The sequence below is a fragment of the Phodopus roborovskii genome, unplaced genomic scaffold (genome assembly GCF_943737965.1).
Source record: "Phodopus roborovskii unplaced genomic scaffold, PHOROB, whole genome shotgun sequence".
Lineage (NCBI taxonomy): Eukaryota > Metazoa > Chordata > Mammalia > Rodentia > Cricetidae > Phodopus > Phodopus roborovskii.
In genome coordinates this window covers 17,549,129-17,565,788 of record NW_026126408.1, presented here as the reverse complement: position 1 = coordinate 17,565,788, position 16,660 = coordinate 17,549,129, and the positions used below count along the sequence as shown (strand labels likewise).

The following is a 16,660-nucleotide window of genomic DNA, read 5'->3' as shown; positions in this document are numbered from 1 at the left end:
TGAGGCCACGTTTAATCTAGCCTAAAGAAGGCTTAAATATTTATGAAGGAATAAAATCGGTTTTTAACTCCCAGAACCACAAAGGACTAATACACCTATTTCAATAACTCTTTTCTTCCCGCCCTACCTTTTTTGGGGGTGGTGTAGTTCAAGATAGGGTTTCTCTATATGTAGCCCTGGTTGTACTGGAACTTGCTCTGTAGACCAGGTTGGCCTCACCTGCCTCTGCCTCCTTAATGCTGGGATCAAAGATGTGTGCCACCATCCCTGGAAAACTCTTTTCATTTTCATCCAGTTTGATTCTCTTGTTGTGATTATGCCTATTCTGAGTTTTTGCTGTGAAGTATTTCTGAACGTAGTTAAAATGAATCTTGGAGAAGGTCCCATAATATGGACTTAGTTTACCAAATTGGGTTGGTCTCCTTGCTCTTGTCATTTTTATTAACGACATTTTCTTCCATATTTTCAGTATCCAGTTGAACATTTTCTTCTTTTGGGTAACTCCCATAGGCACATGATTAAAAGATAGAAAGCCAAACTGATTATTACTTACGGACACAACTTGAAAAGGTAGGATCAGGTCCAAATCCCATTTTGCAGGAACATCGGTAGCTGCCCATGGTATTCAAACACTCACCATTAGGGCATACACCTTGTAGCTGACATTCATTAATATCTGCAAGAAAGCAAAAGCAGTTCAGAAGGATCAGCCAAGCCCTGGTGTGCAGATCTGGCTCTTCTCATGCTCACTTTCTGCTTCACTGCAATAATCTTGGTTAAAGTAAACAAAGGGAAAACACAGTAGGAGTAAATGAAGAAAACTAAAATGACTGGATTGTCATTAAACATTTGCAGTTGTACCATCAGCTCTGATCCACATACTATATACTCCGGGTTCTATCTTAGGTGTCGGAAATGTACCAGCAAACAAAGCTAACCAACATGGCCATCACTGAGCTTTTATATTAGTTTATGCTGAGTGTTAGGGAGCAATAATCCTTATTCTGAAGAAACTGACAGCATAACTACACACAGAATACGTGAACTGCTAAAGTAGTAAAGAATGGTTTGTTAACCAAACTAGAGTAATTAGAAACTGACATTAAGTTCTGAAACTGCCTATACAGACAATAAAACAACCCCTGAAAGAGGTTAGAGGCAGCGTTGGGCAATGTGTGGGACTTCATTAGGGTAGAAGCTGGGTGTGTGTGTGTGTGTGTGTGTGTGTGTGTGTGTGTGTGTGTAGGGCAATGAGATGGAAGGGATATTTATATTGTTAAAAATTGAAGCACAGCACAGATAATGGCCAAGGAAAGGGACTCGGGAAATGGTGAGTCAAGTCACTGACTGGAAATAAGTTTCAATAAGGCAAATAAATAGCTGGACATGAAGCTGGTACATGCCAGGATAGGCTGGGACTCAGTCTTACTGAGAACAGGAAGCTATACTGAAAGATTTTGAGTAGGCAAGCGTTGCTATCAATGATACACTTGTGGCCAGCATATGGTTTGGTGAGCAGAGACCATAAAACAAGCCATTGAAGGATGATAAGCTACATGATGATAGTGATGATCCACATGGGTGACAGTAAGCATAACCAGGAAGATGAGGGAGGCACAGTTCATTTTTTGAAAGAATGGCTGACAAAGCATGGCACTTGACTGAGCAACCCAAGGCTGGGAAATAGGGGAGAGGCCTCAAAGATGTCTGCAGGGCTTTAGTCTGAGAAAAGAGGAAAGGATTTGTGAATAGAGAATGCCCGAAGACGAAGAATCCTATTTCACAATTAAAGATCACATTGTGATATCCACGTAGGAATAACCAGCCATAGAGGCTTCTGGAACAAATGCCTGGAAACAGAGAACGTGACCAACGGGCCAGTCCCAAAGGAAACCAAAATGAGCTAAGAGAGAATATACAAATGTGGTGACTAAAAACTAAAACAAAAGCTTACATAGTCCTTTGTAAATGTAATGAAAAATTAAACAAAATGAAAAAGCTAAAAATGAAAAGCTAGTAGCCATTTTTATTTGATCTAGTGTGGACTATGAAGCTTAACAGTTAGCAGATGTTGGCTATTAGAGCTTCTATGTCAAATAATATTTATATCTTTCCATCAGAAAATTCTTCTGCAATCTTTTTATGAAGGGTTTAAAATGTTAATTTCATAAATTAAGATGGGACACAATGTTAGAAAAGTATTACAGAATCTCCACATAAAAGTGAAATACTTCCCTTGATAATTCATTATTTAAGAAAATATTATTTAAACATGAAGACTAGAAGATGTTCTAAAAATTCATACTTATCTATGTTGCATATATTTCATCTAAACCACATGCTTTTTTTAAATTTTCATATTTTTTCTACTGTGTATATTCATTGTATGAGGTAGCAGATTCCATAAGGACACTTCCTTGTAAATATATGTCATATGAGGAGCACGTTAACATCAGGGGCAAAATGGAACTTGGTGCATGACATACAATGAGCAATTAGTGCATATGTGTTACATACATTTTACAGACTGGCAGTGAGATGTATCTGGAAATGAGGTAGCTAGATTACACACAGAAGAACACCCACCAGGCCCAGCACCTGATGGTCTTGTTCTTTATCAGGCTGTGTACTGTGCTGCAACAGTCATTTGTGTGTGGCGTGTAATTGAAAATATTCCCCCATAACTCATTCTTCTTAAGAAAACCACCATGAAGGATCAGAAAGAGTACCAACTCCAGCTGGAGCTTACACAGTACAGCAAAGACCTTATCATAGGATCCAAGTAATGCCTGAGGTTTGGATAGCCAGCCAGTCACGATTAGAAACAGTGGACTTCCGTTTCTCACTCACATCTCTACCGGGCTATGATCATTAGCACGTTTTCTCCTATGCAGTGGCTTTTTTACCACACATCCCATGATCAGAACCTTCCTTTGTTACCAGGTATACAAAGTGTCTTCATCCAGCCTCACTGTTGGTTGTTAGGTCAAAGTTGAAGGTTCTCCATCTTCTGTCCCATGAATGCCTCATTTATAACAATTGACATGAACTCCTTCCTAATGCTTCTCCTTTGTACCTTCCATAGCACAGCTCACACTTTAACCATGATGCCTTGGTACATAGGGACTATGAGCTCAAACTACACAAGCAATAAGGACCAAAAAATATGAACAGGGAGGTTGAGGGCGGAAATCATGGAAGACTTTCCTGATTTCTGGTACACTGGTCGCCTTGGGCCATCATATCCTGACTGCCACTGCCCCCAACTGACCCTAGGACCCTTGACACATGGCCTTTCTGAACATAGTCACAGCTGTCAAAAATACCATGCTTCCTCTAGTAGATGATTGGTTTACATCTTAGCATATTTCCTAAAACTTCATGATCAGAGAAGCATTACATTTATATTCTCTTTCTCCTATTTATTTTATATGCACTAAAGTATCTCCCTTTGACACAGTTAAATGTACTCCAGTTGTTGGCACATGCCTGTAATCCCAACACACAGAGATAGAGATAGGAGGAGTATATAAAGTCAGCCCAGCTCTGAAAGAAATACATGTATTTGAAGGAGAGCAGGGAAAGGTAGATGAGAAGGTTTGAAAGGAGGAAAGGGAAGGGAGAATTGCTATAATTAAAATACAGTCTCAAAAATAAAGAAATGGATGTGTGCATATACTATTATGTAGTCACCACCAAGATCATGATTAAGAACACTTCCACAGGGACTGGAGAGATAGCTCAGAGGATAAGAGTACATACTGCTCTTACAGAGGACCTGAGTTCAGTTCCCAGAACTCTTGTCGACTACTCAACTTCAACTCCAGGAAATTCCACACTCTTTCTTCTCTTCAGATACCTGTGCTTGCACACACAGGCATGCACATACATATAATTTAAAAATAACTAATAAAATTGAGGAAAACCATTTTCATTGCCTCAGAAAGCTCTGTCCAGCCCCTTCCCAGGTGACATCTCTGTACCCAAGACAGGCTATTATTCTCACTGCTATCATCTTGCCTCTTCTTGTGAATCACATTGCTTATTTTACCTAATTTATTTCACTGAAGTTCTTTGGTATTGTTGCATAGAGCAGCTCAGTCTTTTAATGGTGCATTATATGTTATTCTGTGAGGAAACCAAATGATCATTCTAATAATACATTTGTTTTTGGTTTTTTGTTTGTTTGTTTGTTTGTTTTTGTTTTTCCATTTGGGGCTATTATTATTCTCAATGGTCTGTGAGCACTCATAAATACATGTACACACACACACACACACACACACACACACACACACACCTACCTGTGTGCACACCTACAATATAGACAGGAAGACCTCAGCATTCATTCTCTTGAGCATGTATTTAAGGGTAAAATTTTTAGGTCACTAGAGAAGGCTTCTATTTATTTTAAAAAAGCTGTCCAGGAGTTATGCCAATTTCCACTCCCAGTTGACAAGTCCTTGTCAACCTAGTATTAATCTCCTTACTAAATTCAGTCATTTTGGCAGAGGGCAGTATTGTGTTGTTGTGGTCTTAGTCTGCTGTTCTCAGATGAGGATCGGCACTGATTACTTATTTTTAGACTTCTCAGCCATTTAGATATAAAACATTTTCTGCTAAAATACAGACACTTCCAGGAAGTGTTTTAGGTTTGGAGAATTGCTGCTCTCTTGGTTTTGCTTTATTTAGTTTGAAATGAGGTCTCACTCTGTAGTCCTAGGCTGACCTAGAATCCATTGTGTAGTTCAGGCTGGCCTCAAGATCACAGCAATCCTCCCATTTCCATTCTAAATTCTGGGATTAGATGTGAGCCACCATGCCCACATCTATCAGGGGGAGATGGTCTGTGACTGTCAAAGGGAGACATGGTATACTCCTGGAGATGCATGGAGAGCATCTGGTTTCCATGAGGACTGGGACACTCAAAGAGGATGAATAGCAGGGATTCTAAACATTCTGAAAGTAATCCCCAGAGTTAAAGTATGTACTGACAATTTCAGATGTGTAAAACAAATCATTATGAAGTAAGGCAGAGTGAGGTGGATGTCCCATCTGGCTGTGTAAGACTAAGATGCTCTGGTTTACTCTACTCTTGTCTATATCAAAAATGCGTATATCAAACTTTCGGAAGGATTCCAGTCACAAATTATCAGCAGTCACAGGGAAACAAATACATAAAAAACCACACAGATATGCTCTTTTTTCCTTGTCATTCTGTCTTCCATCCCCTGCTATATTCTGAGAGGTATGTAGATAATCTGTTGCTTTTGTGTTAAAGTAAAAGCAAAAGGCCAAAAGCTTATCACTTATGACTGTTCCTTTAGTGTTTCAAAAATTAATGAGAAGCATGAGCATTCATTCAAAAGACTTTCTGAGGTACTCAAGTTATTTTTGACTTCTCTAAATAAATGGGAAGGAATTGCAGGTCCCCAAGCAGATGAAGGACAAAACACAGGTTATAGTAAATATATCACATCCCGATAAAATAAGCTTAGAGACCACTCTAAGTGAAGATGGTATGGGGCCAAAGTTTAACAACCATATGAAATGTGACTGGCAAATTGTGAATTATAATTCTGCCCAGACTTCAATTCCTAAGGCTATTTTCCTTATTTAAAAAAAAAAAAGCATCTCCCTGCACCACACACATTTAAGAAGAAAATCTTCTAACTTGATTAAAAAATATAAGTAATCAACCCTTGCCTAACACAATAGAGATCAGAAATCTCACATTTTATGGGGTCAACCACATTTCTTTAATGTACTCAGACTAAGCCAAATGTACTTTAATTCTCAGTTTAAAAAACAAAATAGGTAAACAATTGGATTTATCCCTCTGCGGGCCACCATTGTCTCTGAAAGTCCATAAGGCCCTGTCCTCAACAGGAAGAGCAGGACTACTACATCATAGCATCATCCACTTGGCTCAAGAACCAAAGCTAAAATAAAGGCAGAAAGAGAGACACTCCTATGGCCACCTACACACATACTTCTATCTTCAGCCCCAGTGCTGTGTTAGGGCAGGCTGGGATCTCACAGAAGCAGACAGAAGACACTTACATGGTTGTGGTTGTGTCAAGAAAGCAGAACTGGTGAAGCCACACATAGCTTACAGAGAGAATTACATGTTCCCCCTTCCTAAAAACACGTAAAGTGGCTCTGCCTCTACAGCCTACCAGCGTAGCTCTGACCTGTGAAGATCCAGAATACAAAACCATCTAAGTGGTTGAATCTTGGCCACATCACATAATTTAAACCTAAGATAAATGGTCTTCTAAGGGTTGGGGATGTAACTGGTTAGAAGAGCGACTACCTGGTATATACAATGCCTTTAGTTTAATACCCAGCACTGAAGAAAAAGATAATGTTAAGTAATCTATTGATGGGAGCACAGAGGTCCTTGTGTTCAGAGACAGCACTAAAGAAGCCAGGAATGCTAAACATGCAGGGTTGTCTTTTTAAGCGAAAAGATGTATAACCTCTTTTCTGCCCAGAAGGCTGGGAATGGAGATGGCTAAAGCCTAGGTATCCCCTGTGCTATCTTTAGGGCCCAGCCATACCTACCTCCTCCAAGCTCAACCAGAACTGGAAGTGGCTAATAGCCCAGATGACCTCTGCTCTATCAGTATGACCCAGACCACACCAGATCCTCCCTCAGGCCCTTAAGATAACACATATAACCTATGAACACGTCCCATCTTTATAGAAGAAGTTCCCCCTCCCTCCTCTCCTCCAGGAATTTAGGGATTATTTTACTTCATATACAGAAGGGATTTTAGCAGAAGAAACTTATGACTGGACCAATATGTACTTTTATTTTGTAATAGCAATGGTTTTCATCATTAACATGATATTCTTAAAGAAATGGTTTGAGATTACAGCAAACAATAAGGAACTTGTACAAACCATAGGAGACTTAGTACAAGGATTCAAAACATAGAAAATGATAGAATTCAAAGCATAGAAAGTATAGAAAGAAAGGTTCAGAATATTGAAGATGGTGTTGGAGAGCTGACAGGTAGAATTTGTTTCATGTCAGATACCTCAATAACCAGAACAGAAACATTAACATGCTAGCAGAAACAGCTCGTTCCTGATCGGAGGAAGCTACTAATAAGTTTAAAAAACTTGAACATCAGATAGAAAGACTAGATGATAAAATCTCTTCCATGTCTGAGGATAATGGCAAGCTAGCAGATAGAACATTGTTTCTGGAAGGCAGTTTACATGCCATTCAGATAATATCTAAGGATGAGAAGATTAAAAACATGGAATCATTTGTAGTTGGAGAAAGTAAGAAACTGACTGATGCAATGAAGTCTCTAGAAAGTTATTTGATTCAAGAAGTTTAGACACTCAAAGAAACAATGGTGAATAGATTTCAGGCTTTAGAAGACCTTCAGTCTGATACATCAGAAGAAGAACTACAGGTAACAGGGCATGAAAAAGACTTAAAAATTTCCACACCATTTAGGATCAGGGGAGCTTTCCCCTGTATCTATTAATGAAAAACCAGCAACGAAAAACACCCAAAAGGTGTCGTTGCATATCAGTGGGAACCAATACGTATGAAAGATTTAAAAGGTATAAAGGAAGCAGTAGTCTCTTATGGCATGCACTCACCTTATGTGAAGCAATTAGTAGAATCATGATTGTGGAAAAAAAAATATTATTAAGTACTATACAAGACAGATACCAAATATCCAGGCTGTACAAAAACAGAATACAAGTGCTGAACAAACAGAGGAACCAAAAGCCCTAACTTTAAAATGGCTAACAGAGGAACCTGTCTGGGTAGGACAATGCCCTATGACCTCTGAGAAGTTAGAAGCTTTAGAAATCCTGGTTCAGGAACAGCTAAATGCTGGACATATTGAGGAATCAACCAGCCCTTGGAATTCTCCTGTATTTGTGATCAAAAAGAAATCTGGTAAATGGAAAATGCTTACAGACCTGAGAGCCATCAATAAAGTTATCCAGCCAATGGCCTCTCTACAGCCTGGAATGCCCTTGCCTTCTTTGATACCCAAAGAATGGCCTATTATAGTTATTGATTTAAAGGATTGCTTCATCACTATACCTTTACAAGAACAAGATAAAGAAAAAATTGCCTTCACGGTACCTAATTGCAATAATTCTCAACCAGTGAAGAGATATAAATGGAAGGTTTTGCCACAGGGAATGCTAAATAGCCCCACCCTGTGCCAATATTTCGTACAAAAACCATTAGAAATAATTCGTAAACAGTTTCCACAATCCATAATCTATCATTACATGGATGATATATTGTTAGCTGACTCTAAAGGAGAAATATTAGAAAAAATGTTTGAGAAAGTAAAGGAAGTTTTACCTCGCTGAGGATTACAAATTGCACCTGAAAAAATACAAAAAGGAGAGTCTATCAACTACTTAGGATATAAAATAGGTCTATAGAAAATTAGACCACAAAAAGTACAGATCAGAAGAGATCGCTACCAGACTCTTAATGATCTTCAAAAATTACTAGGAGAGATTTCTCAACTGCAAACCATTATTGGAGTAGAAGGGCATGATTTGAAAAACCTGAAAATGGCCCTAAAAGGAGATAAGGACTTGAATAGTTCACGAATACTATCAGCTGAAGCTGAGAAGGAATTAGAATGGGTAGAAAAGAGGATACTAGAAGCACATGTGGACCTTGTGGATCCAAACCTAGACTGTATTCTGGTTATATTACCATCTAGAGAATATCCTTCAGGGATTTTGATGCAGAGAGAAGATATCATATAAGAATGGATATTCCTACCACATAAACAGAATAAAAAACTAAAAACATATATAGAAAAGATCTCTGACTTGATTATAAAAGGTAAATTAAGACTTCATCAGCTAATAAGAAGGGACCCAGCAGAAATTATAGTACCTTTAACTAACGAGGAAATTTCCTCCTTATGGAAAGATAACGAATATTGACAGAGAGCTTGCAGTAACTTTTTGGGAACGATTAGCAGCAACTATCCCAAAACTGAGAGAATCAAATTCATAAAGAAAACGATTTGGATCCTTCCATGCATTGTAAGAAAAAACACCTATTTTTTACAAATCAGGTAAGGCAGGATATAAATCAGGAAAAGGGCAGAATTGTATGCCATTCTCATGGTACTTATGGATTTTAAAGAACCCCTCAATATAGTTACTGACTCTCAATACACAGAGAGAGTCGTTTTACACATTGAGACTGCAGAATTTATGCCTGACAATACAGAATTAACTTCACTGTTTATACAGTTACAAGATACTATCAGAAAGAGGATTCATCCTATATATATATAACACACATCAGATCCCATATGGGTCTGCCAGGTCCTCTAGCACAAGGCAATGATGAAATTGATCGTTTATTGATAGGAAGTGTGCTAGAAGCCTCAGAGTTTCATAAGAAACACCACGTGAACAGCAAAGGTTTAAAAAAGGACTTTTCTATCACTTGGGAACAAGCCAAGGAAATAGTAAGGAAATGTCCTACTTGCTCATTCTATAACCAAACTCCTTTACTACCAGGCAGTAACCCTAAAGGTATAAATAGGAATTAAATATGGCAAATGGATGTGTTTCATTTTGCAGAATTTGGAAAATTAAAATATGTACATCACACTATAGACACATTTTCAGGGTTTCAATGGGCTACTAATCTGAGCTCTGAAAAGGCTGATTCTGTTATCACACACCTATTAGAGGTAATGGCCATTATGGGCATACCTGCACAAATAAAAACTGACAATGCTCCAGCATATGTCTGTAGCAAATTGAAACAGTTTTTTGAGTATTATAACATAAAGCACATAACTGGTATATCACACAATCCTACAGGACAAGCAGTGGTTGAGAGATCCAATCGTACTTTAAAAGAAATGCTCCATAAACAGGCAGGAGGAACCAAGACACCCAAACACAGATTACATAATACTTTATTAACATTAAACTTTCTTAATGCTGATGAAAAGGGAAAAACAGCTGCAGAAAGACACTGGACAATAGAAAAATCTTCTGAACTAAATCAGCTAGTGTACTTCCAGGATGTTCTGACCTCAGAATGGAAAGCAGGATATGTGTTACGTTGGGGTAGGGGTTTTGCATTTGTATCTACAGGAGAAGAAAACCTATGGATACCATCTAAGTTAATCAAGATTCAAGCTGAACAAGAGAAACATCTTAATGAAGAGAAATGACAAGTCATCCAACAAATTAGGTCCCATGAGGTGTGCGGAGGCCTCTCAAAGGTAGGGGAAGTTTTCTGTTCTTGCTCTTACAGGAAAACAGAGAAAACCTATCATCAAACAGCCAAAAGACACTGAACATGTAGGTACCTACAGAAGACAGCTCTTCAGAAACAATCATTTAAGGAAGCAGAATTGGATATATGGTAAAAATATATTTAATTGTAGTAAACTATTTCTATAAAGAAATCTATTTCTTTCTACTATCTAGTATTCCTGAAGTCCCAATTTATGTAAACCAGTGCTGGCTTTGGAGTTGGATTTGGCTTTCCTTCTCTAAATTCAAGCATGTTGTTAAGATTAAATTCATGGTTTCTGCCTTAAATCAAGAAACCAATTGGTGTAAGGCAGAAGAAAACAAAATCTGGGGACCCATTTCTTATACGCAATTTTCTCTCAGAAATCCTAATTTTCTCACATACCTTTTAATGCTTATTGTTGTCTTTCCCTAATGCATACCTTAAAACTTGAAAATTTTACTTTAATATTGATGTGTAACTTTTCCACAAGGAATAATAATGATTCCTAACAGCAGTCTTTGAACTCTCTGGAAAGAAAATGGGGCCCCACATCATTGTTTCCACTTGACTCAACCTGATGCATCTGAACTACAAACATCACCCTAAAACAGGTTTGAGACTGTTTTGCTCAAGACAACTCATGACTAGCTAGCTGTAATGGTGCACCTTTTTTATTACACTCTGGCCAGAGTTTCAAATAGAACTACAGTCAAGAATTTTCTGCCACACAGTGACTAGCTACATATGTCACAGCCAGTTCTGTTGAGAAATTTGGTTGCTAAAAATTTTTTTCCTACAGGATCCATCGGAGCAATCATCGTCCCATTTCAGCAGGAAGTAACCTTAAGATAACGACGCCCCCTTTCCCTACCCTTGGAATTTTGGGATAATAGTCATCGTCTTTGGGTTGGTTTTAGTTAGTTAGGGTTGGGTATGGAAGGTGATGTTTACACTCGGGTTTATCTTTTAGACAGGAATAGGGAATGGTTGGGAAAGGTATGGTTTAGATGGGATATAGGTAGATTAGCCTATTTTCTTGTGAATTTGAGTAAGAATGAGATAGTATTTTACAGCTTACATTGTTATGTATTCTTATATGTGGTAAGCTATGTAAAATTAAGTTTATATTTTGTTATATTGTGTGAAATCTTTCCACTTATGATGTTTTATGCACATTATTTTTACCATATTCTATGTATATATACTTTTCTTGTATTCAAGACATTTGTATATTGATACAATTTGTGATATTTATCATGTTCTACCTCATGTCTTGACATTTCTACTTTACCTCTATTTTAGGGATTTATATGTATGTATATGTATATAGTTATATTGTTTAAGTATTTGTTCCTGCTTTACTCAGGGAAGTTTTAATCAGTTTTTTAGCTAAGTTCCTGAGTATTACAGATTATCTTCACGCATGTTTCCTGTACCTATGAGATTAGTCAGATATAGATGCTTAATCTTCAATCACTTCATAGACATGCAGAACATGGTATTTAAATGTTTTAATATTAGTACTCCATTGACATGAGACACTGTTGGTCCTGACAGCACTGTGCACTTTCCCGAAAATATGTTGGACACTGTTGTTGCTCCTGCTGGAGTTCATTCTCGCCTCAGCTAATAGCCTGTTGGGCAAAGAATTGCTCCCACCTTAACCACTGATTTGGACATGCAGTCCTATGTGCTTGCAGGAGATAAATATAGAAGACTGCTGGACCTTACCAAGTCAGGGTAAGACAGCCATTCTACCTCCCTGCAGTTGTTGTGGTCTGTCAAGTTCTCTTGGCCTTAGCCAAAACTGGGTGTACCAACGTTGCTGTGAGACCTAGGGTGACTGTCCAGGTGGTTTGCTGTTTCTGTCCTTGCTGCACCTTTTGGAAGTTGTCCATCCACACTTCGTGTCTACTCTAGTATCATTATTTTCCTTCTCAGGTCTTGATGAGGTTGAAGATTAAACTATCACAACTATTATTCTCTCTTCCTAGTTAGATATATTAGGTACTAGACTTACGTTTTCCAGCTTAGGACAACTCTATTGTAAATTCCGTTATGCTTTCACCCTAGGACTAGATATGTAGGTCATTTTGTTCTCAGTTTTCCTTTTCTTAGAGCACACTTGTTATTCACTGTTTTGTATATAGTTTTGTATTAAGCCTAAATCTTTTCTTTAGACTAAAAGGGGAATTGTAGTGAGATAGTCCTTCTGTGGCACTGACCACGCCCATTGGGGGGTGAAGCCGTGGGCGGGAGTGACCTGTGGAAGGAGGTCAGAGAAAGAGCCGGGAAAAGCTCTCTGGCTGGCCGGACTAGGACAGGAGAGGATCGGGTGGAATTTCCTGGTGTTCATCTGTCTAGGTTGTAAGTTATTTCTCCCTGAATAAACATCTATTCGGCCTATTTGTTTATCCTGATCCTTATATAACCACAATAGTCCAATGTCAGCCTCTGGCCTGCACACATACTTATACACCCACATGAACATGAACACACACACACACACACACACACACACACACACACACATACACACTTCACTTCACTTAATTTAGATAGAGGAAGACTATTCTCTAAGAGGACATAGGCATGTAGCAAGGCTGCAAGAAGTCAGTGACGAATACAGCAAAGGAGGAGTACTGGGGATGCTGAATAACAACAGCAATCCATAGCATCACCTAAGCAGTCAGAATAAACACTGATTGGTTACATGCTGTTAAGTGAGAAAAGGAGAAGACAGAAACGAAAGAACACACATTGGGCTGGACATAGTGGCACATGCCTATACTCCCAGCACCCAGGAGGCAGAGGATCACATATTCAAGAATATCCTGGACTCCACAGGAGTCCATATCCTGACTCTGGGGCCAGTATGAACTACCCAGGAAGAGCCTATCTCAATGGAGGAGTAGAAAGAGGGAGAAGGAAGGAAGAAAATGGTGATTACAAGGAAGGGGAAGAAGAGAGAAATAAAAATATTAAAAAATTAGAAAAATTTCTAAAGATACAAAACTAGACTGTGGTTCCAAGAGTTAGAACACTGATTACACCTATACTATAGAGGAAGAAACTGAAATTCCAGGCAGGAAACAGGGCAATTCCAAGGTGTAAGATATATTCTGTGTGTTGACTTGGGAAATAACTATACAACTATATTTGCTTTGTGATGACCTATTGAATCTTCTAGCTCTGTTTATGTATCTGTGCACTAGACTACCCATGGACCACACTCTCACTGTATCTGTGCACTAGACTACTCATGGACCACACTCTCACTGTATCTGTGCACTAGACTACTCATGGACCACACTCTCACTGTATCTGTGCACTAGACTACCCATGGACCACACTCTCACTGTATCTGTGCACTAGACTACCCATGGACCACACTCTCACTGTATCTGTGCACTAGACTACCCATGGACCACACTCTCACTGTATCTGTGCACTAGACTACCCATGGACCACACTCTCACTGTATCTGTGCACTAGACTACCCATGGATCACACTCTCACTGTACCTGTGCACTAGACTACTCATGGACCACACTCTCACTGTATCTGTGCACTAGTCCATCCAAGGATCACACTCTCACTGTATCTGTGCACTAGTCCATCCAAGGATCACACTCTCACTGTATCTGTGCACTAGTCCATCCAAGGATCACACTCTCACTGTATCTGTGCACTAGTCCATCCAAGGATCACACTCTCACTGTATCTGTGCACTAGTCCATCCAAGGATCACACTCTCCACAAAAGGTTGTAGATGAAATTGCTTCATATATAGTACAATCACCAGTTGAGTCTCATTTAACAAATATGATCCTTAAATCCCTATTATTTTTTGAGTGTACATAAAATTTCATGAAAGGTACACTTTAGGGAAATCTTACCTATAAAGAGCCAGTCAGTGGGAGTTTCAGCAATGAGTATCACTGCCATGAATGTATCAGTTTTGTTCGTTTATTTTGTTAAAGCAAAACAACCAGTGTAATAATAAAAATAAAACAAAAGAAAGGTCCACAGGCAACTCCTTCATCACTCCTTTGAGAGTCTCATCCTGAGTCAGTTATAACTCAGTGACTTGGGAGAGTGAATTAAGCAAATTACATCCTGCTGACTCAAACTGCTGTCTGAGTGTAGAAATAGTATCTTACCCACAGCTCATGACACATCTTCTATACATGGCAGGAATGGCCCATAAATTAACATTTGTGGAACAGTGAATCACTAAGAAAGTTTTTAAGATCACCCTTGAGAAACTAACATTTATGCCACTGGTCATAAAACTGTAAGGCATCTCATATTTACATATTTTGATGCAATCTGTATCATTTTTGGCAGGTGATTTTAAGGCAGAAAACAGTTGTGTTGATTTTTTTTTTTTTTAATCTGTGAAGTCGTGAAACTGGTAAGTGATGTTTGCTTTTAAAAAGTATCTGGCACTTAGAAGTACATCTAACTTGGTTTGGGGACAAAGTCTCATGTAACCCAGGTTGGCCTCCAACTCACTATAGAGAGGAGAATGACTTTGAACTGCTCATCTTTCTACCCCTTGATCCTAAATCCTGGGATTACAGCTGCTGCCATCACACCCAGTTTAATGGTGCTGCAGCAGGCCAAATTCATGGCTTCAAAGATGCCAGGCAGGCACACTACCATCTAAGCCACATCTCCATCGCACCCAACTTGTCTGCATTTTAAATGTTCTTATCTCATGATAGGGTAATGGGGAGTGAAGATACTATTGGAAGAGAGGAAGTGTCTAGTATTTGATAATGCTATCAAAAAATAGTCATTCTTACTACTATTTCTAGATAGTACTATTTCATTTATTTCTCATTGTGTATAAAACCATTAGCAAAATAACCAAGGGACAGATGAAGAATGTCACTCTGGATCCACCAGGAAACACAGCTGAATTGCTTGCTGTGATAGATGAAGCAGATCATACCAATTCCATCGTACTGAGGAGAGAGGGGCAGCTCTCAGAGCAGCATGTGTGCAATAAATCACTCTCTTGAAAAGATAATTACTGAATGACTAGAGGAGAGAGAGGGAAAATCTTGAAGCACAATGATGTGAAAGCTTCTCAAGTTAACATGTGCACAGTTAGTTCTTTGTTTTTAAGTACTCGTTGGTAAAAGCTGCTTCAGGACATGAAGGAAATAATGTAATTCCAGTTATTAATCACTTTAATTTTAAATGTGCTCTGTAAATAGAGAGGGCTAGAGACTGAAAGAACAATGTGGGAAGCACACATAATTAGATGCTTAATGGGTTCCTTTTGAATTTCCGTTGGGGATAACAAAATCAAAAGGCTTCAAGGCTCTAGGAAATCTAAGTGTCTGTATGTAATTCAAGAAAGTTCTATTTCATTTTGCCAACTAATAATATCACAAAGGGAGGGAAATTAGGCCTTGCTCTCAATAGTAATTACAGTAGATTATGCTGAATGAAATCATACTGTTTCATGAGTCAACCTTTTCTGTAGTGTAATTTAGCAGTGCCTTCTTGAGGAACCATGAAATAGATGTTCTGTGATACTACAATCCAGAAACCTTCCTTGCCAGAAAACATAATGCTGCTTTTCAGGCCTCCTCTGGAGACCAACAAGAGCTGGAATTTGGTGTTACTAAACAACCATCAGAAGATTTGCTCTGCACGGACCACACAATCACCCAGCCATACCAACAGAGGAAAATATAAAACTGATGAGCATCTCCTGAAAAATTTTCTAGTCGTTTAAAATCGTGGCTTGCAAAGTTTCACTTCTACTTTAAAAAAAAATCAGACAGGATCCTTACATATGGCCCAGTGTGTCTTAAAAGTCACCAGCTTCAGTCCACCTAGTTTGATACTTAGCCTATACTGGACAATTATCTAATTTCAATGGACCTCAGTATCTCTACACAGCATCACCTACTTCACAATGACGTTCGAAGGGATAACAGATATTGTTGAATTAACATATCATACCATAGAAATGACTGGGATAAAACAAGCAGTTATTAGAATAAAATTAATTATTAAGAAAATTCAAGTTTGAGGCCAGCCAGTTCCTTACATTTCAGAAAAGAAAAAGAAAGAAGAAAGTTAGCTATTTGTTTACCATTGTATAAGATTCTGGACATGGCTTAATGTTTAGACACAGAACTTACTAAGAATCACTAAAAACATCTTAGTTTTCTCCCTAAGCCATCAGTACTTTGCCTAACTAAACTAATAATAACTCTCTTATTAGTAATAAAGAAACCCTTTCTTCATTCATACTATTTTTTTTAATCTGTAATGAGCTCTAGGCTCTGAGTTCATGACTCAGTAAGGCTGGGTTCTTAGTTGGAGGCAATCAAAATCTACCCAGAAAACCAACTT

The 16,660-nt window shown here is 38.5% G+C and overlaps 1 protein-coding gene across 5 annotated transcripts in view; it reads right to left on the bottom strand.

Annotated features, from left to right (window-relative positions):
• Nucleotides 1-16,660, bottom strand: part of Ltbp1 (latent transforming growth factor beta binding protein 1) — a 385,515-nt gene that overhangs the window by 125,398 nt on the left and 243,457 nt on the right. For all 5 annotated transcript variants that reach the window (XM_051181870.1, XM_051181869.1, XM_051181868.1 and 2 more), the window contains one exon: nucleotides 554-676. In XM_051181870.1, coding sequence (XP_051037827.1) covers nucleotides 554-676 — 123 coding nt within the window. The remainder of the gene's footprint in view (nucleotides 1-553; nucleotides 677-16,660) is intronic.